Raw genomic sequence first — 21435 nt, forward strand, 5'->3', positions numbered from 1 at the left:
CTAGCTAGTTGGTGGATAAAAATTATATGGCAGAACCATGTATCTATCAAAATGTGAAAGTCTTCTATGTCCCATTCGTTGAATATTTCAAAGGCCTACAACTGGAAACCAAATATGCATCACCTACTGCTTCCATGTCGCTTTTTCTATTTTTAAATTTGTATTGGTTTGTCTCTCACCGAGCCTTCCCAACAAATATGCATCCCCTACTGCTTCCATGTCCCTTTTTCTACTTTTAAATTTGTATTGGTTTGTCTCTCACCCTGAGCCTTCCCAACAAATATGCATCCCCTACTGCTTCAATTGTTGTTTCCTTTGCTTTTGATCACTTCCTTTCTTTGGGTCAAAGTTGAGTTAAGTCTAGGCCAGGACAATGAACAATACGCAAACTGCGGTGAAGATATTAACTGCGGTGGTGGAGGCATCACGTACACTTTCCGGGAGTAAACCGGGCTAATTACTGTGGTCTTCCAGGGTTCGAGGTCAAATGCGTAGACAATACCCCCATGATCAACATGTCAAATATCAACTACAGAATTCTTAAAATGAACTCTATTGCTTCGTCTGTACAGTTGCTAGGCAGGACTATTGGGAAACTATCTGTCCTCTTACTTATGTCAACACCAACATCAACTTCTCTCTGTTTAGTTATACTTCTGAGGTTACAAACCTGACCTTTTACTACGGGTGCAATACAAGTGTCCCATGGCTTACTTCTAGTTCCCAAGTTTGCAGTACGAACAATGGTAACATCACTGTTTCGTATGCCACACAAAGTCCCCAAAATGAACCTAATGCTCGATACTAAGCGATAGGACCACTGCACTTCTCAAACCGGGCACCCGCCTTGATGCCGACATCTCTCGATGCCGGGCCCACTTATTAAAACCCGAGACATCCTACCAAAATTTTGGCAGAGTCTCTCCTGTAAAATGCTCAAACCCAACAATATTCAACCTGCATAATTTACATAATATAAATCCTAATCACAAAGATGTTTTCAACATACAACAATCCAAAGTAAAGTGGCCTCCGGCCTCAAGTAACAACCTAACATGGGTGATAACAGAGCGTCTAACAGAATTTGTTTACAACAAACAGTTGAGTAGAAGGAATTTACACAAGTCCTATCTACGGATGGAATGTTTTGAGCTCGCAACCTGCTCGAACGCTTCCAAGAGCAACTATTGCCTGGGGGGCGTAAAATAGAAATATGTGAGTGGACAAAAATAAAGTTTGCATTTGAAACAACATAATAACCCCACCGTGTAAAAATAATGCTCTAGCATACAGTTTCACAATTCATAACCCAAATACTCAAAACACATAATCCTAAAGTCCAATAAATCTCCAAATCTCAAAACCACAACTCTACTCGCAAAGATATGCAACTATCATCAACCCATATATACACATATATATATATACATATAACTATAATATAACATATACTTCTCTCCATATTAATGTACCGGGGAAACAATCCAACCGGGGGATTGTTTGGCTAGTACGAGGATTTCGAGCACTAACCCGCGTCCAGGGATGAGTAGTCCAACCGGGACGGAACTCCATAGCTCACACGCCGGCACTGCCAACGACACGTGTAGCTCACAAATCTCATAACAAGTCCTATGCGCGCAGACAGTATCATCACCCCACCGGCACTGCACAACGACGTGTGTGATAATACTAAGCAATATACATACTATTCCCATACGCCGGCACGCCAACGACACGGATGGGAAGTGTCTCACACACCGCACTGCCAACGACATGTGTGAGACCCATAATCTCATGGCCTTCCCACCCCACTGGCACTGCCAACAACGTGTGTGGGAAGCCTAGTAACTAGGGAATGATACTCACCTAACATACTCATATATATCCCAACCATCCCTCAAACTCATATCCTTCCACTACCTCACATCAACAACTCACATACTCTGTACATAGGCAATATAGATAGACATCCCAAAATCCATATAAACATATCCATAATACTCAAATATAGCCATACCCAAAATATATTGCCAATACGTATAAGAATATCCAAATCCATCAACCAAATAATTATTAAATCATAATCACGATTTAAAATATATGCACAAATCTTTTATCAATAAAACCATGCATATGCTTAAAACAAGGTCCACTCACAGATAATCCCAAGCTGCCCCGGCCCCGAGAGGGTCCCGCCTGCCATGAATGATCGATCAAGTACCTATTTCGAGATACGAACTCTTGATTAATATAACGCACTTCAGAACAGAAATTCACAAAAGATAATACTTAAATCCCCAAGTTCCCGGTGCGTGTACGTCCAATAGAATATCCTAAGGTCCGCTTACAGTGTTTGGGAATCGCTTCAATCGTTTGCGGTTATCGCTAATCCCCAAACTTCAATTATTGAATCGAACATCCGGGCTCCGATTCACGATCCGTGAATTCCTATAGGTTTCTAAGAGTACCTAGATCAACATACTTCAATTTGGAAACGATCCAACGGTTAGAACCTATCGAACCTGGATAACGCACAATATGCGAAATCCGTTCGATAGTCAAACGACATCTAAATTAAGATCCGTAAAATCCTACACCTCGTGACAACCTAAGGATCTCATCAAGATAAAAGCAACTTCACCAGCCTTACCCATGCGCCAGCGCATGGGTGTGTAGAGAAATTTCCGCATGGAAAATCTCCACACCAACGCTCACCCTTCCTACCCTAGCGCTTCTCAAGGTCGAGTTCACTTTCTTCAACTACCACAAGGTCCAATTCGTGCGGGAACTGGCGGAATTTCAATTGAAAACCTCTCGCACGCAGAGAGAGAATCGGGAGAGAGAGAGAGAGAGAGAGAAAGTGAGGGGTAAAAATTGAAAATCTGCTTTTTACTCAAACTTACTTTGAAATAATTACGATAACGCCACTCAACTTATTTTGATCGCCAAATCTTCGTTACAACTCCGATTCAAGCCTACCACATGTCTACGTTTTCATCTCAGTACCACCTACGCAACCAAACCACTCTGGTCCCGAAATCCTTCCGGATAAGAAAATGACCAAAATTACCCTTAACCCAAAGGTAAATTCATAATTTCTCTTAATTTAATTAAAATAGGAATAAATTGGAGTCGGGGTGTTACAGTCTGAATCCTTGAGTCAGACACTTGGACCTGCAAACAAAAACTCAAGTAAACAAAACACCTCTTCCAGCACCCTACACATATCAAAATTTCAAGGGCTCAACCCCAATGCTCCCAAACTAGACCACAGCCACAAAAGATAATCATACCACTCTTGCACAGCTCAACAAATTGCCGAACGGCAAGCCCCGTTCAGATCCAAAGGAGGACTCACAAATATTTTTAAACGCACCTCGCCAAAGCAGACAAGACCGGCACAATTCCTCACGCTCCTTGAAATTCCAAGCAGCCTAGCCTCCTTCCAAAATGGCGACGCCCGATCAACTGCTGCAACTGGTGTTTCGCAATGATCTAGCTCTCGAGGCTTCTACGACCGAACCTCCGACACGGAGACCTTGCCGAACTTAACTCCTAGCAACCTGCACTAAGCTCACAAAGGTGAGGCCACAACAAAAATTACTCAACCCACCCTTGCCAAACGACAAAGGTTGAGCACAGAAAAAGGAGGCCTCGCAGGGAACTTACCCGACCAAAGATGAAGGAGTCCGAAAATGTCTTCAAGATGCCCTTGCGAACGGCAAGGGCGTGCACCGCTAAGGAGGTGACACTTCTTGCTATCCTCCTTCAAATTAAACCTGCTAAAGTTGCGGCGGCCGTGACAAACCTCTCGCACACGTGTCGCACTCACGAAAATGGCTAACACTATGCGTTGCCGTCGGCAAGGCTCAATCCACAGACTCAAGACTTTGCTGAAGAAACACTCGAATGGTGATAGGAGGTCACCGCCGAACGACAGTGTTTTATACAAAGAGGACCTCACCCCTTACCAAACCCTAGCCCTCACATGTGCCGAAGCTCGGCTACTACAGCCCAGGTTCAAATAAGCCAAACCTTGCCGACATGCCCCCAGAGGCCCGGACACCTGAAATTCTCTTTCTTCCCAAGCTTTGCTGAAGCTTAGCCTTTTCTCCTAGGCCCATCTTGTCCCTTGTCGAATGGCAAGGGCCATGCAAACTTTACTAGAAGCCTCAAGCTACCCTAAGCAATCCTTCTTTTTTATAAATAAATATAAAGAAAAAATATAAAGAAATAAATAAATAAATAAAGGGCTGGCCCTTGCCGAAGCCTAGCACCAAGGAGAATTTTGCCGAAATCTCTATTAAGGCCCAGCTTTTTTGACCCCAGGTCTTTCCAAGAACCTAAATATACTACAAAGGCCCAGCTTCTTGCTTTTCAAATTTTTCTCCCAAGGCTCCTTTGCCAAAGCTTCAAGGCCACAACCTCTACCAAGCTCACCACACAGAGCTCGATCCGGCCTCCTTGTGAAAACCCAAGTACCCAGCTACCTATGGTTCTCTAGACTCACTTAGCTATCAAGTGTTGACGCAACTTCTAGCTTGCCAACTTGGGGGACTAGGGAATGCCCTACGACTCCCACTGAACCTGGAATGCTCGGTCATGATTACACCAAAATCTAACAAGTTCCTAACCCAAAAGTCACTTCTTGACCACGAACTTGGGGGACTACTGTTTACACCATAATCAACCGAGCATATCCAGCCTCAAAACAACTAGCAGCAAGGCAGACACGCCTTCTCCCATTTGAAGGAAGACACTCTTCCGAGGTGCCAAGCACCTGCCGAAGCTCCCGACTGTTGAAGGTCCCAATTGCCAAACCTAATCTCCATGACACGTGTTACCACCACGGCGACTTGCACAAAGTCCCACATCAAAAATCTATACAAACCTCCCACTTTCACTTCCCTATAAATAGGGAACAGTACCCTAGTAAAAAAGGTAACTACTTTCTTATCTTTTGCTATTACTCTACTAAAGTTATTACTCTTAGCTGACTTAAGCATCGGAGAGCGTTCGGCCAGCACCACACCGGTGTCCAAAGCTTAACGATTGCTTCTCCTACTTTGTCTTCTGCAGGCTCGACCCTTACAGAAGGTCCTCACCTTCTCCACTTTTGAAGGCAAACCCCTTTTTCCCTAAGTTGACCATCTCTGAAAAAGAGCATCAACAATTGTTTAAAATCACTAGGAGCTTAACTAATAACTACATAAAATAAAAATCCAACAAATCAAGTAATTACAATGAAACAAGTTTTTTATTGCAGGTTTGGCTGTTGGTGGATTTTCCGTGATGGTAATCATTCTTTGTATATGCATATTGTGGAAGCAAAAAATGGTCTTATTCGTCAAGAAAGATAAGAGGGATGAGTTTGATGTTAAGGCATTTATAAGGAACTATGGATCGCTTACTCCAAAGCGGTATACCTATGCAAATGTCAAGAAAGTGACAGACTCTTTCGTAGACAAACTAGGTAAAAGTGGATATGGAATTGTGTACAAAGGCAGGCTACCTGATGGGCTTCTGGTGGCGGTCAAAGTCCTAAGCGAGTCCAAGGGTAATGGAGAAGACTTTGTTAATGAAGTTGCTAGCATTGGTAGAACCTCCCATGTCAACATAGTCACTCTTTCTGGATTCTGTTATGAGGAGGACAAACGAGCTTTGATTTATGAATACATGCCTAATGGATCTCTGGATAATTTCATACATAAGTACAGATCTGGAATGGCAAATTTTCTCTTAGAATGGAAAACACTATCTGAAATTGCAATTGGTATTGCGCGAGGACTAGAATACCTACACCGTGGATGTAACACAAGTTGGAGAGGAGGTTTCTTGCTTGGCAGATCAATCGTTTGATTAGAAGTCAGAGCGCAAAAAAATTCACACAATCTTTCCATCCAAGCCATCAAGTGGCTTGGTGGTGGCACACCTACGCATCTCAAGAGAAGGACCAAAAAATCATTCCTTTGGCCTACTTGGCCAAAAAGAGGGAAACACGTAGACTTCAATTTATGTCCTCTATTGGAAGTATTCGTGTCCTTTAATCCTGATTTGAAACCAAATTAAATAAAAAATTCAAAGTTACCCATACAGAAATTCATAAATTGCAAGAGGAGAAGTGCAAATTCTATAATTTGAATTGTTGAAGTAATATTTGTAACACCCCGACCCCGTATATTTTCCTATTTAATTTAATTAAGGGAAAATATTAAATTACTCCAGGGTTAGGGGTGATTTTGGCCAATTTCTATTCCGGGAAGATTTTGGGACCATGAGTGGTGTGGTTGCGTAGGTGGTACTGAGACGAAACCGTAGACAGTGTAGGCTCGAATCGAGATTTAACGAAGCTTTGCGATCAAAACTTGTTCGGTGGCGTAACTGCAGTAATTATTTCAAGTAAGTTTGGGGTAAAAATCTGATTTTTCACATTTACCCCTCACTCTCTCTCTCCTCCCGCGTACTCCCTCTCTCTCTTCCGTTTCTCTCTCCCGATTCTCTCTTTCTCTCTCTTGAATCTCTCGATGCAAACGGAAGAGCCGACCGGTCTCGTTCGACTCACCTTGAAGCTCCGATCATAACCCACCCCATTTTCCCGCGGAAAACCCGATTCCAGACGGGTTCGATTTTTCACCGATTTTCACCACGACGGCGCAGCGATTCCGCCAGCTTTTTCCGTCGAGTGTGGTATGTTTTCGAATCCTTTTAGTATGCTCTAGCTGATTTTGGGTTAGGATTAGATCGAATTTGAAGTTTGGAATCGAATTGGAAACCTAGGTTTTGGCAGGATTTCAATTTGAAATTCGACCACTTGCCGTCCGAATTGGACGTTGCCGTAGTTGAAAAAGTTGCTCCATTCTTCGAGTAGTATCTAGGATTGGAAGGGTGAACGTTGGTTTGGAGATTTTCCGTCGCCGGAAATCTCTCAACACACCCACGCGCGCCGGCGCGTGTGGTGGCGCGTGGGCAAGGTGGATGAAGTTGTTTTTCGTCCTGATGAGATCCTTGGGTTGTCATGAGTGCGTAGGATTTCGCGGATCTCAATTTGATATCGCTTGACTATCGAACGGATTTCGCATATTGTGCGTTATCCGGGTTCGATAAGTTCTGACCGCTGGATCGCTTTCCAAATTGAAGTATGTTAATCTAGGTACTCTTAGAAACCTGTAGGAATTCGCGGATCGTGAATTGGAGCCCCGGATGTTCCGATTCAATAATGTGAAGTTTAGGGAATCGCGATCACCGTGCGATTGGGAAGCGAATCCCAAACGTAACCGGACCTTAGGATGTTCCTTTGGACGTGAGCGCACCGGGAACTTGGGGATTTAAGTATTTCCTTTGTGAATTTCCATTTTGGAAGTACGTGATGTTAATCAAGGATTTGTATCTTGGAATAGGTACTTTTGATCACTCGCAAGAAAGCGGACCCTCACGGGGCCGGGCAGCTTGGGATTACTTGTGAGTGGACTTTGTTTTAAGCATATGCATGGTTTTTAATTATGAAAGTTTTGTGCATATACTTTAAATGATGGTGACTTTGATTTAATAAGCCTTTGGCTGATGGATTTGAATATGTTTATATCTTGGCTATATACTTTGAGTATAGACATATATATTTGAGTATGATGATTATGTTGATATGGATTTTGGGATGGCTATCTATATTGTCTATGTATAGAGTATGAGAGGTTGTTATGGTGAGATTGTGGAAAGATAGGAGTTTGATCGATGGTTGTGAGATGTATGAGTATGGTAGGTGAGTACCATTCCCTAGTTACTAGGCTTCCCACACACGTCGTTGGCAGTGCCGGTGGGGTGGGAAGGCCATGAGATTACGGGTCTCACACATGGCGCTTTGGGTGTGTGAGACACTTTCCATACGATGTCGTTGGCGGCGGCGTATGGGAGAGTATGTATATTGTTTGAGTATCATCACACACGCTGCTGGCGCGTGCGGTGGGGTGATGATACCGTCTGCGCTGAGGACTTGATATGAGATTTGTGAGCTACACGTGTCGCTGGCGGTGCGGCGTGTGAGCTATGGAGTTCCGTCCCCTTGGACTACTCATCCCCGGACGCGGTTAGTGTTCGAATCCTGCGTACACCTAACAATCCCGTTGGATTGTCTTCCCGGTACATTAGTATGGAGAGGAGTATATTTTATATTAGAGTCCTAGCTATATATATATATTTATATATGGGTATTTACGGGTTGTGGAGAGTTGCATATATTTGGGAAATGAGTTGTGGATTTGAGTTGTGGAGTTGTTTTGGACTTTGGGATTTTGTGCTTGAGTTTTTGGTTTCTAATTTGTGAAACTGCATGCTAGACCATTATTTTTACATGGTGGGGTTACTATGTTGATTTAAAGTGAAACTTTATTTCTGTCCACTCACATATTTCTGTTTTGCGCCCCCTAGACAGTGAGTTGCTCTGAAGGTATTCGAGCAAGTCACGAGCTCCGAACTTGTCGTCTGTTGATAGGGTCTGTATAAATTCTTTCTACTCCCCTGTTTGTTGGTAACAAATTCTGTAGACGCTCTGTTACTGCCCATGTTAGGCTATTACTTGAGGCCGGAGGCCATTTTGTGTTGGATTGTAGTATGGTAAAAGCATGCTTGGCAGTTGGGATGTATATTGATGTAAATATTGCATGGTTGTTTATTGTTGGGTTTGAGCACTTTGCGGGAGACTACAAAATTTTGTAGAATGTCTTGGGTTTTAGTAAGGGGCCCGCATCGTGAGATGTCGGCACCAAGACGGGTCCGCCGCTTTGGGGGAAATTCGGCGTGTCTGTCCTGACAGTATCGAGCATTAGGTTCATTTTCCTTCGACACTTGCACTTTTGCTGCATTGTTGATCTAATGATTCGATGGTTTCTTTCGTAGAACCATGGCAACGCGCCGACCAAGAACACGAGGTCGTGGTCAAAGATGGGGCCCAAATCCTCCACCACCATCCCGTCACCACCTCCTTCACCTCCAGGTTCCATCTCCTCCACCATCTCCACCGCCGGAGAGAATGCCCTGGACTTGCGCCATATCGAGTCAATTCACCCGCACCATGACTAGCTGCGGGGGAGGCGAGTACAGAAAGTTCGAAATTAAAAGGGTGAAAGAGCTCGAGCCAAAGAGTTCATGGGTGGCCCAGATCCGGCTGTAGGCCGAGGGATTACCGATGTGGAGCGGATTTTTGAGGTACTGGAGTGTCCCGATGAAGATAGGGTCCGTCTGGCTACCTTCCTGCTAAAAGGGAATGCTTATCACGGTGGAAAGCGCAAAAGGGGCTATGGGAATCCAGCTATTACAGGAGGAATTCCAAAGGATCTTTTTCGATCGGTCTATCCACCTTCCTATCGCTATGCCAAAAAGATGTAGTTTTTGTATCTCAAGCAAGGATCAATGTCGGTGGCGAATATGAGCACAAGTTTAATGAATCACGAGGTTTGCACCGAATTAGTGGCTCAAGAGGACCGTGCGACGCTTTTGAAGGCGGTCTATGGTGGAGATTCAGTCAGTGGTTACCGCTAGCACGTATCCCAACATGAGAGCTTTAGCTCAAGCTGCTGACAGAGTATCTAGGACATGTGCCTTGGGTGCAGGAAGACGCCGGAGAGATGCGCAGGGATTGGGTGGCCCAAGTCAGGGTCCATCCAAGAGAGGAGGATCTAGTTCCAGCTCGCTAGTGGTGGATGGTCGGTGGGCGAGGATCCGGTGTAGTGGAGATCCGTTCTCGGCCCAAAGATGGACTCGATTTTGAGCAAAGAGCTGCATCTAGCACGCCTAGGACTCCCTCCAGCGGTAGGTTGATATGTTACGATTGCGGCAGGGTGGGGCATTGTGCAAAGGATTGCCATAATTCATTTCAAGGGTAAACCAAGCTGAGCGGCGGCCCAAGATGCTATTTTGTGGACATCGGGGCATACCAAGAGGTTTTGCCCACCGATTTACCCTGATGTACCAATGCAGGGATCGAAGCCCAGCAGGCGTGTGTATTACGGTCAAGATCGAGTCGTGGTGGTGCTACTTCCTCCTGCAGCGGGATCTTCCGAGCAGAGGCACCGCCATCTTCTCGGGAAGAAGTGGCAGAAATTCAGGGGTCACCGACGCTCTACCACTCAGGCTAGGGTGTTCTCTATGACCCAGAGAGGCACAGCCACTCCTGGACGTGATTACTGGTATGATCCCTATTTTCGGCTATCTTGCTCGTGTTTTAATTGACCCGGGGCCACATTCTTTCGTAGCACATAATTTCGTACACCTATGTCGCAGTGAGGCCGACACCCATGACAGAAGTTTTAGTATTTCTCCGCCCACGGGAAGTCATGTTTGCAGGCACCGGGTATTCAGAGAATGCTATGTTCAAGTAGAAGATGCATGGTTGGAAGCCAATTTGATCCCTTTAGAATTGGTGGATTTGGATATCATCTTGGGGATGGATTGGCTAGAGAAGCATCATGCGTCCGTGGATTGTTACCGGAAGGAAGTGACATTCCGGAGTCCAGACAGCCTAAAGTAATTTTCCGGGAACGTAGAATTCTCCCTACTTGCCTTATCTCTGCTATTACAGCTAAGAGATTACTCGAGAAAGGATGTGAAGGATTTCTAGCTCATATCATCGACACCCGAGAGATCACCTTGAATCTGGAAGATATTCCCGTGGTTAGTGAGTTTCCTGATGTCTTTCCAGATGATCTTCCGGGTTACCTCCTGAAAGGGAAATTGAGTTCACTATTGAACTTCTTCCAGGCACCAATCCTATCTATCTAACTCCTTATAGGATGGCACCAGCTGAACTCCGGGAGCTGAAGATTCAGATTGCAGGAATTAGTGGATATGGGTTTCATCCGACCTAGTGTTTCCCCATGGGGTGCACCGTATTGTTTGTGAGAAAGAAGGATGGGACCATGAGGTTATGTATTGATTACTGGCAGCTTGAATAAGGTGACAAGACGTAACCGGTATCCTTTGCCGCGGATTGATGATTTGTTTGATCAGTTGAAGGATGCCAAGTATTTCTCTAAGATTGATCTGAGGTCGAGGATACCATCGATTGAGGATTAGAGAAGAGGATGTCCCCAAGACCGCATTCGAACGCGGTATGGACATTACGACTTCCGTGATGCCGTCGCTGGGTTGACGTGAATGCTCCAGTGATTTATGGATCTCATGAACAGAGTGTTTCGACCTTATTTGGATCACTTTGTGATTGTATTCATAGATGATATCTTGGTTTATTCTAAGACTTTGGAAGGACATAAGAAGCACCTGAGGTTGGTATTGAGGACTTTAAGGAGGAAGCAACTCTATGCCAAATTTAGCAAGTGTCAGTTTTGGCTGGATAGAGTGGTGTTCCTTGGACATGTAATCTCAACGGAAGGGATTTATGTGGACCCACAGAAGATTGAGGCTATTGTGAATTGGGCTGTACCCACAAGTGTAATCTGAAGCACGGGTTTTCTGGGGTTACCGTGTTACTATCGTCCGATTTGTGGAAGGGTTTTCTTCGATAGCAACACCTCTCTCGCGGTTGACAAGGAAGGACGTTGCATTTGAGTGGACGGAAGAGTGCGAACAGAGTTTTCAGAGTTGAAGAAGCGGTTGACCACCGACCTGTTTTGGCTCTTCCCGATAACTCGGGGCTTTGTGATCTATGATGCATCTTTGAGGATTGGGATGTGTTTGATGCAACATGACCGGGTGATTGCTTATGCCTCGAGGCAACTCAAAAGCATGAGCGAAATTATCCAGTCCATGACTTGGAACTTGCCGCATAGTGTTTGCTCACGAAGATTTGGCGACATTACTTGTATGGTGAGACCTCAGATTTTCACGGATCATAAGAGCCTCAAGTTTTTTTACCCGTATGAACTGAATACGAGACAACGCGCTGGTTGGAATTGATCAAGGATTATGATTGTACGATTGAGTATCACCCAGGCCGAGCTAATGTGGTTGCAGATGCATTGAGTAGGAAGGCACCTGCGAACTTAGCCCATATTAAAGCGGCCTATCTTCCGTTGTTGGTGGAACTACGGAAAGATGGAGTAGAAATGGAGATGACTCAACAAGGTGGAATCCTTGCTAGCTTGCATGTGAGACTCATTATGGTGGAACGGGTGATTGCGGGCCAAGTATCCTTATCTCTTCCATTGACAGGTATGTGAATTTCGGGGACGAAATTTCTATAAGGAGGGTAGAATGTAACACCCCGACCCCGTATATTTTCCTATTTAATTTAATTAAGGGAAAATATTAAATTACTCTCGGGTTAGGGGTGATTTTGGCCAATTTCTATTCCGGGAAGATTTTGGGACCGTGAGTGGTGTGGTTGCGTAGGTGGTCCGTGAGACAGGCGGTAGGCTCGAATCGGATTTAACGAAGCTTTGGCGATCAAAACTTGTTTGGTGGCAGAACCGTAATTATTTCGAAGTAAGTTTGGGGTAAAATCTGATTTTCACATTTACCCTCACTCTCTCTCTCCCTCCCGCATTACCTCCCTCTCTCTCTTCCGTTTCTCTCTCCCGATTCTCTCTTTCTCTCTCTTGAATCTCTCCGCAGCGAAGAGCGGCACCGGTCTCGTTCGACTCACCTTTGAAGCTCGATCATAACCCCCCATTTCCCGCGGAAAACCGATTCGTAAGCGCACCGATTTTCACCACGAGCCAGCGATTCGGCCAGTTTTTCCGTCGAGTGTGGTATGTTTTCGAATCCTTTTAGTATGCTCTAGCTGATTTTGGGTTAGGATTAGATCGAATTTGAAGTTTGGAATCGAATTGGAAACCTAGGTTTTGGCATTTCAATTTGAAATTCGGCCACTTGCCGTCCGAATTGGGCGTTGCCGTAGTTGAAAAAGTTGCTCCATTCTTCGAGTAGTATCTAGGATTGGAAGGGTGAACGTTGGTTTGGAGATTTTCCGTCCGCCGAAATCTCTCAACACACCCGCCTGCGAGATTTTCCGTCGTGGGTGTGTTGAGAGATTTCGGCGACGGAAAATCTCCAAACCAACGTCACCCTTCCAATCTAGATACTACCGAAGAATGGAGCAACTTTTCAACTCACGGCAACGATCCCGACGGCGTGCGGAATTTCAAATTGGCCAAAACCTGGTTTCAATTCGATTCCAAACTTCAAATTCGATCTAATCTAACCCAAAATCAGCTAGAGCATACTAAAAGGATTCGAAAACATACCACACTCGACGGAAAACTGGCGAATCATTGCGCGTCGGTGAAAATCGGTGAAAACGAAATCGGCTACCGAATCGGTTTTCCGTGAAATGGGGTGAGTTATGATCGAGCTTCAAGGTGAGTCGAACGAGACCGTGGCTTTCTTCCTTTGGCGAACCGAGATTCGAAGAGAGAGAAAGAGAGAATCGGGAGAGAGAACGGAAGAGAGAGAGTGAGGTACGCGGAGGGAAGAGAGAGTGAGGGGTAAATGTGAAAATCAGATTTTTACCCCAAACTTACTGAATAATTGCTTACACCAAACAAGTTTTGATCGCCAAAGCTTCGTTAAATCTCCGATTCGGAGCCTTCACGGTTTACACCTACGCAACCACACCACTCACGGTCCCAAAATCTTCCCGAATAGAAATTAAAAATCACCCTAACCCAGAGTAATTTAATATTTTCCCTTAATTAAATTAAATAGGAAAATATACGGGGTGTTACAATATTTGTAGTGGACCCCATAAGTTTTCAATTAGAATTCGTGAAAGATAACAATCAATGTACAGTTGTGATGAATCAGTGGTGGAAGTGTGGGCTTAACATTGCTGGGCCTTCCCTTCTTTCTCTTTCTGAAATTAGTGTGAAGCAGAGGTTTCGAGCCTGACCCTTGACAATTCCACGTTTCCTGGCCAAAAAAACATACTTCATTTTCTGAATAGACGCGCTTTAGTGGCATCAAAATTTCCATTGACTGGCACTTCTATCAAACAACAGACTATTACGACCTGTGAATCACGACCTGTTTGGAGGTTTCGAATTCTTCTATGCCCCAAAAAACACGACTCATTCCTTAATCACGATCTGTCAATTTCCTACTTGTATTCCTGTGCTTCCCTTTTTCTATTTTTAAACTTGTATTGGTTTGTCACTTACCCTGAGCCTTCCCAGCAAATATGCATACCCTTCTGCTTCAATCGTTGTTTCCCTTGCTCTTGATCACTTCCTTTCTTTCGATCAACGTTGAGTTAAGTCTATGCCAGGACAATGAACAATATACAAACTGCAGCGAAGCTATTAACTGCGGTGGCATCGGAGGCATCTCATACCCCTTTTGGGGAGTAAACCGGGCTAATTACTGTGGTCTGCCGGGGTTCGAGGTCAAATGCCTAGAGAATGCCCCCATGATCAACATGTCGAATGTCAACTACAGAATTCTTAAAACGGACTCTAGTGCTCCCTCTGTTACAGTTGCTAGGCAGGACTATTGGGGAACTATCTGTCCTCAGACTTACGTCAACACCAGCATCAACTTCTCTCTGTTTAATTATCCTTCTGGGCTTACAAACCTGACATTTTACTACGCGTGCAATTCAACTGTCCCGGGGCTGGAGGTTAACTTTACTTCCCAAGTTTGCAGTACGAACAACGGTGACATTGCTGTTTGGTCTTTCACCCGGAGTCTCCCAGTTGATGTAGCTGCTCTTGCTACCCGCGCCTGTACAGCTGGGGTCAGTGTTCCGGTTTTTACTACAGCTGCCCTGGCTCTAGAGGCCAATCGAACAACTATCCAGGAAGTCGTAGATGAGGGCTTTGAATTGGGATTGGAGATTGATAATGTTGAATGCAACAGTTGTGTGCAATCAGGAGGGAAGTGTGGGCATAACGCTACTGGTGGATTCAGTTGCTTTTGCCTGGATCGGCCTATGCAGCCGTATGTAATGCAACTGCACCGGGAGCACAAGGTACGTCTGTCCCTTGTCATTCTCTTATAATTACAGAATTGAATTCCAGGATTGGTGGCATCCACAGTTTTTTATTACATCCTAGACAGCTACCTAGGTGTGTGTCATTTGGCTCGTCTGTTAAAAACCTGGGTTATCTGGAATTGTGTGCAGAAACAAAAAACAGAAACTACTGAACTTAACAGAAACTACTGAACTTGACGTATACAAGAAAAGAGATCATGTTGCTACGAATTTCAGAAATTGAACATTTTGGATAGAAAATTTTGTAAAACTTTTAAACCCTTAAGAGTGTTCATGTTTTGATCATTTTGATCCTTTGGCACATGCATCGAATTGGAAATCTTGATGGTGCCAGTCAACACTTTTTGTGGCTGACTTGACTTTTTTAAATTAGTGACTTCACATATTCTTAAACACTTTCATAGATTTTTTGTTATAAATAATTAGCTTTATAAAAGTATACAAAACTCATTAATTTAATTTAAAAGTTATTAACTTCATGTATGCATGCTCCTTGTTACTCCTTTATTAAAAAAAATCAATTAATTAATTGGGAAGATGACTTTGAAAATTTTTAAGTCCTTTATTTCCAGCATTGGTAGCTCTACATTTTCTTATTACGCATCCTACCTACTGAGGTCTTTGTTCAAGTTGATAAACTTCATTTTCTTCAGAGACGCTTTTGTGGTTACCAAAATTTTCGTTGACCTAAGTCTTTTTCTTGAAGTATTGAGCATAAAAAAACTAACCAGTGACAAAAAATTGACTCAATTGAGTAAAATTAGCGACACAATGACCAAATTTAAGGCAAATAAGCAGTGACGAAAAAGGTAGTTTTTGTTGATGTAATCTACCAAATATCTTTGTTGCAATTGAGGTAGTCTTTTTTTAACAATTGATTAACATTTCTCTATCTTATGGCTGTTTCAGGAAAAAAGAAGGATATCGCAATGGGTAATATTTCACTTCTTTAAAACAGTATTTATACTAGTAACTGCTTCGTTACTTGTTTTCGTTGTAGTTCTTGATTGACTGTTAAAATGGTAGCCCTCCAAAGTGGTTTTAGAACTTAAATGACTGTTTAAAATGACTAGGAGCTAAACAAATAACTACATAAAATAAAATTCCAACAAATGAAGTATTTTGTTGCAGGTTTGGCTACTGGATTTTACGTGATGGTAATCATTCTTTGTGGTATATGCATATGGTGGAAGCGAAATGTCCGAAAATCGCTCCCGCACATATCAAGCGAAAGAATGGTCTCATTCGTCCAGAAAGATAAGAGGGATGAGTTTGATGTTGAGGCATTTATAAGGAACTATGGATCGCTTACTCCAAAGCGGTATACCTATGAAAATGTCAAGAAAATGACAGACTCTTTCAGAGACAAAATAGGTAAAGGTGGATATGGAACTGTGTACAAAGGCAGGCTACCTGATGGGCTTCTGGTGGCGGTCAAAGTCCTAAGCGAGTCCAAGGGTAATGGAGGAGAAGATTTTATTAATGAAGTTGCTAGCATTGGTAGAACCTCCCATGTCAACATAGTCACTCTTTCTGGATTCTGTTATGAGGGGGACAATCGAGCTTTGATTTATGAATACATGCCTAATGGATCTCTGGATAATTTCATACATAAGCACGGGTCTGGAATGGCAAATTTTCTCTTAGAATGGAAAACACTATCTGAAATTGCAGTTGGTATTGCGCGAGGACTAGAATACCTACACCGTGGATGTAACACAAGAATTTTGCATTTTGACATAAAACCACAGAACATTCTTCTCGACAAAGATTTTCGCCCAAAAATCTCTGATTTTGGCCTTGCCAAATTATGTAAAACGAAGGACAGTATTGTATCGATGACTGGGGCAAGAGGAACTGCAGGATACATTGCACCAGAAGTGTTTAGCCGGAACTTTGGTGGAGTATCTCACAAATCTGATGTTTACAGCTACGGTATGTTGGTTCTTGAAATGGTTGGAGCAAAAAATAATTTGGATTTGGAGTGTCTCATACGAGTGAAATATTTCCACATCATGTTTATAAAGATCTAGAGCTAGAAAAGGATGAAAATGTATTTGGGGCAATCACAGAGGAGGAAAAAGAAATAGCAAGAAAGATGGTATTAATAAGTTTGTGGTGCATTCAGACCATTCCTTCTGATCGGCCATCAATGAGCATAGTTGTAGAGATGTTGGAAGGACCCCTTCATTCCTTGCGAATTGCACCCAAACCTTTCTTGTTTTCTCCTACAATAGCTGCAGAAGACTGTATGACTACAACCAGTGGCGGATCCACCATGAGGTCAATAGCTGCAGAGGACTGTATGACTACAACCAGTGGCAGATCCACCATGGGGTCAATGGTGTCAGACGGCCCCATGGCAGCCCTGGAAATAGCTTCGAGGTCCCATGTTGGCCTTGGCAGCCATGGGAGACGACCCCACATGGAGAAGAAGACATGCAAGCTGTGAGGGAGAAGATAGAGGGAGGAAGAAAAGGGAAAGAGAGGGAGGAAGAAGAAGAAGACAATGATTGAGAGGCAGAAGAAAGAGAGAAGAAGAAGGGAGAGAGAGAGAGGGAAGAAGAAGAAGAAGACTGTTATTGAGAGGGAGAAGAAAGAAGGCACTGCGCAAACACAAATAATAATAAAAAGGAAGAAATCTGTTGTTCTAAAATATTGTTATATATAATTATGTTGGGTAGGCCTCTGAATTGAAAAGAATCTTTTGGTCTGTAAAAAAGTTGGTTTGGATAAAATGAAACAGTTATCATTATCTGAAAACTGAGAGTGAAAAAACTGTTTTCATGATTTCTCTGTTTTCAGCAACTGCTACAGTACTTTTGGTGTTTGAGTAATATAGAGTCTCTGATTAACGAAGATGGCCGTTGTGATTCATTCTTCTTATTCATTCGCTTCAAAGAGTATCACGAACCACAGTTAGTACCAAGTTTTTCTTTTCAGCTGAACCAACAAACAACTGACGTTATAGTCACGTGTCACTCATTAGGCGTCAATATGCTCATTGAAGTAACCTCATTATGGCCAGACAATCTGCACACGCACATATATATAAACTGGAATAACTAAACTATACTGTGAATGAAAGACTTCAATCTCATTCGTTGAATATATCAAGGGCTTCAAGACTTGGCATTACAATATGTTGAGATTTCAATCAGAACTTGCACACACAATGCATCAGCTCGCACAAAACCAGATGAATTGAAGATAATAGAAAAATGCAGAGAAAGAATGGCTACACAATAATGCTCAAAGGTTCGTTGCTATGCACAAAACATGGCAGTGCACAGTGCTCTCATTTCAAACGGAACATTCCTTTTACAATGCTGAGAATGTGATCTCAGCCTTACAATTGATCCAACAATGTAAGCTGGACCCTTGTCTTAAATCTGAGTCATATAAGTTTCATCCAACCAAAATATTGCATCTGTAGAATAAAACTTAAACCAGCAGGAATTTATAATTCAACATTCCCTTCTAAATTGTTGACTGGTTTAACACCAAGCAGACCTCTTAAGTAATTGAATCGATCCTTAGACAAAGCTTTAGTGAATATGTCAGCTGCTTGCTCTTCAGACTTGCAGTATCTTAGATCCACCACACCTTCTTGCAAAGCATTTAGAATGAAATGGTATCTGCGGTTAATGTGTTTGGTCTTTTGATGAAAAATTGGATTCCTTGTCATTGCAATGGCAGAGGTGTTATCTACCATTAATGGAGTTGCCTCTGTCTGCAATGCTCCAAAGTCTTCAAGCACAAACCTCAACTATATAGCTTGAGTAGTAGCTTCACTTGCACTAACATATTCAGCTTCAGCTGTGGAGAGAGCAACACTGTGTTGCTTGACAGATGCCCAAGAGAACACTCCACTTCCAAATGAGAAAGCATATCCCGAAGTGCTCTTCATGTCATCTTGACTCCCACTCCAGTCACTGTCACAATATCCAATTAATACAGCTTCTTTTCTCTTCTGGTATTCAATACCATAATCAATTGTGCCTTGGATATACCTCAACACCCTCTTAGTTGTTCCATAGTGTTTCTTTGTAGGACAATGCATGAATCTAGCTAATAAGCTAGCTCCAAACATTATGTCAGGCCTTGTAGCTGTTAAGTACAACAAACTTCCCACAATTTGCCTATATTCATTCTTATCTACAGGATCACTTCCATCAGCTATGCACAATTTCTCACTTGCCACCAGAGGAGTACTAACAGGTTTACATTGTTTCAAACCAAACTTGCTCAACAAATTCAATGCATACTTCTTTTGGCTTATAAAAATACTATTTTCAGTTTGAATCATAGGCATGCCAAGAAAATGATACAAAAGACCTAAGTTAGTCATTTCATACCTTCTCATCATCTCATACTTAAAATTTGCAATCAATTTTTCACTGCTTCAAGTATACACTATATCATCAACATAAATCGATATAATGAGTGTTCCAGAGTTTTCCTTTGTCTTGCAATAGAGAGTTGCTTCACTAGAGCTTCTTACATATCCACAATCAATGAGATAAGAGTTAATTTCCTCATACCATGCCCTTGGCGCTTGTTTTAGACCATACAGGGCCTTTTTTTAGTTTATACACTTTGTCTTCAGAATGCTCAATCACAAACCCATCTGGCTGGTCAACATACACTTCTTCCTTAAGAACTCCATTCAGAGAAGCAGACTTGACATCCAATTGTTATAGCTTTCATCCTTTTTGAGCTGCCAATGCAATAAGAGTCCTAATGGTGTCTAATCTGGCTACAAGAGCAAAAGTTTCATTAAAGTCAATACCAGGCTTTTGTGCATAGCCCTTGACAACCAACCTAGCTTTATGCTTCTGTATTGAACCATCAAAGTTCAACTTGGTTTTATAAACCCATTTGACTCCAATTACTAGCTTTTCCATTAGTCTGTTAACCAATTCCCATGTTTCATTCTTCTCAATCATCTCCATTTCAGCCTCCATTGCTTTCTTCCAAGCAGTATCTTTTGAGGCTTCTTCATAATTTTCTGGTTCAATAACATTCATGTTACATCTTGCATAAATCTCAACAATGTCTCTAAGTTTCACAAGATTTTCACTCTGTGTGACATTCTCTGCTTCAGATCTAGAAAAACTTGGGTTCTCAAACTGAGTTTCCTGTGGAGATAAGTATGAAAGTTCACTCTCCATGGCAGTGTCTCTTGTACCATCTTCAAGACTCATGGGAATTGAGATGTGATGCACACTCTGATTTTCCCAATCCCACAGAGAATCTTCATCAAAGATTACACTCCTAGAAACAACAATCTTGTTGGTTTGTAAGTTGTAGACCCTATATCTTATCTCACACTTACCATAACCAACAAAAATACATTTAGTTGCCGAATCATCCAATTTGGACCTCAATTGATTAGGTACATGACAGTAGCAAATAAAACCAAATACCCTTAGATGTTTAATTCCTAGCTTTCTCCCACTAAATGATTCAAATGGAGTTGAATCATTTAAAGCTCTAGTTGGACATCGGTTTTGAATGTAAACAGATTGTGTTTACTGCCTCTCCCCAAAACTTATAAGGCAACTTCTTGTCATGCATCATTGCTTTACTCATTTCCACTATAGTTCTATTTTTCCACTCAGCTATCCCATTTTGCTGAGGTGAGTAGGCTACAGTTAGCTGTCTTTCCATTCCAACATCCTCACAAAATTTCATAAATTCAGTTGAGGTGTACTCCCCACCCCTGTAACTTCTAAGCTTATTAATCTTATAGCCACTTTGCAGTTCTACCATAGCTTTGAATTTCTTGAAGATATTAAATACCTCATACTTGAATTGCATGAAATATACCCAGCACATTCTGGTGCAGTCATCAATAAAGGTTAAGAAGTACTTGTTACCTCCAATGATAGTGGATTGCATTGGTCCACACACATATGATGTATGAGCTCTAATGGCATGCTTGCTCTCCACGCCTCTCTTTATCGAATGCCTCTTTGTGTGATTTTCCCAGTGCACAACCTTGACACACCTTCTCTAAGTCACCAATTTTCGACAGTCCATACACCAATTCTTTCTGTTGTAACATTCTCAAGTTAGGAAGATTTAGATGACCATATCTTCTATGCCAACACCATGTAGTTTCTTTAATTGTTGCCTTCATAGCTATTGTTTCAGTGACTTGTCATCATATATCTCCACTATAGAATCACCAAAGAGCAAGAAATATCCATGCTCAATCATCTGTCCAACACTAAGCAGATTCTCATCCAACCCTGGTACAAGCATGACTTCCTTTATATGCCTTGGTCCATATTTCGTTTCAATCACTAGAGTGCCTTTACCAGTGGCTTGAACAAGATCTCCAGTTCCCATCTTCACTTTTGCAGTGACATTGGTGTCTATATCAATGAGCAGAGATTCATGTGAGGTCATATGGTTGCTACAAGCACTATCCACATACTACACACTAGTGTTCTTGATTACAGAGGCAGCATGACAAGCATAGAACATTG

General features: G+C 42.6%; 1 protein-coding gene and 2 pseudogenes across 1 annotated transcript; 2 read left to right on the forward strand and 1 right to left on the reverse strand.

Annotated features, from left to right (window-relative positions):
* The first annotated feature begins 5334 nt into the window (after positions 1-5334).
* On the forward strand, positions 5335-5859 carry LOC148920609 (PR5-like receptor kinase pseudogene; annotated as a pseudogene).
* An 8165-nt stretch (positions 5860-14024) lies between these two features.
* LOC103328673 (LEAF RUST 10 DISEASE-RESISTANCE LOCUS RECEPTOR-LIKE PROTEIN KINASE-like 2.3) lies at positions 14025-17429 on the forward strand. The gene is given in 4 exon segments (XM_089052483.1): positions 14025-14867; positions 14870-15046; positions 16070-16915; positions 16918-17429. Coding segments are annotated over 4 exon segments (2238 nt in total). The 5' UTR covers positions 14025-14125; the 3' UTR covers positions 17391-17429.
* A 1278-nt stretch (positions 17430-18707) lies between these two features.
* LOC148920610 (secreted RxLR effector protein 161 pseudogene) lies at positions 18708-19289 on the reverse strand (annotated as a pseudogene).
* Positions 19290-21435: the final 2146 nt, after the last annotated feature.

Source organism: Prunus mume, linkage group LG1, assembly GCF_029339155.1.
Source record: "Prunus mume cultivar Tortuosa linkage group LG1, ASM2933915v1, whole genome shotgun sequence".
Lineage (NCBI taxonomy): Eukaryota > Viridiplantae > Streptophyta > Magnoliopsida > Rosales > Rosaceae > Prunus > Prunus mume.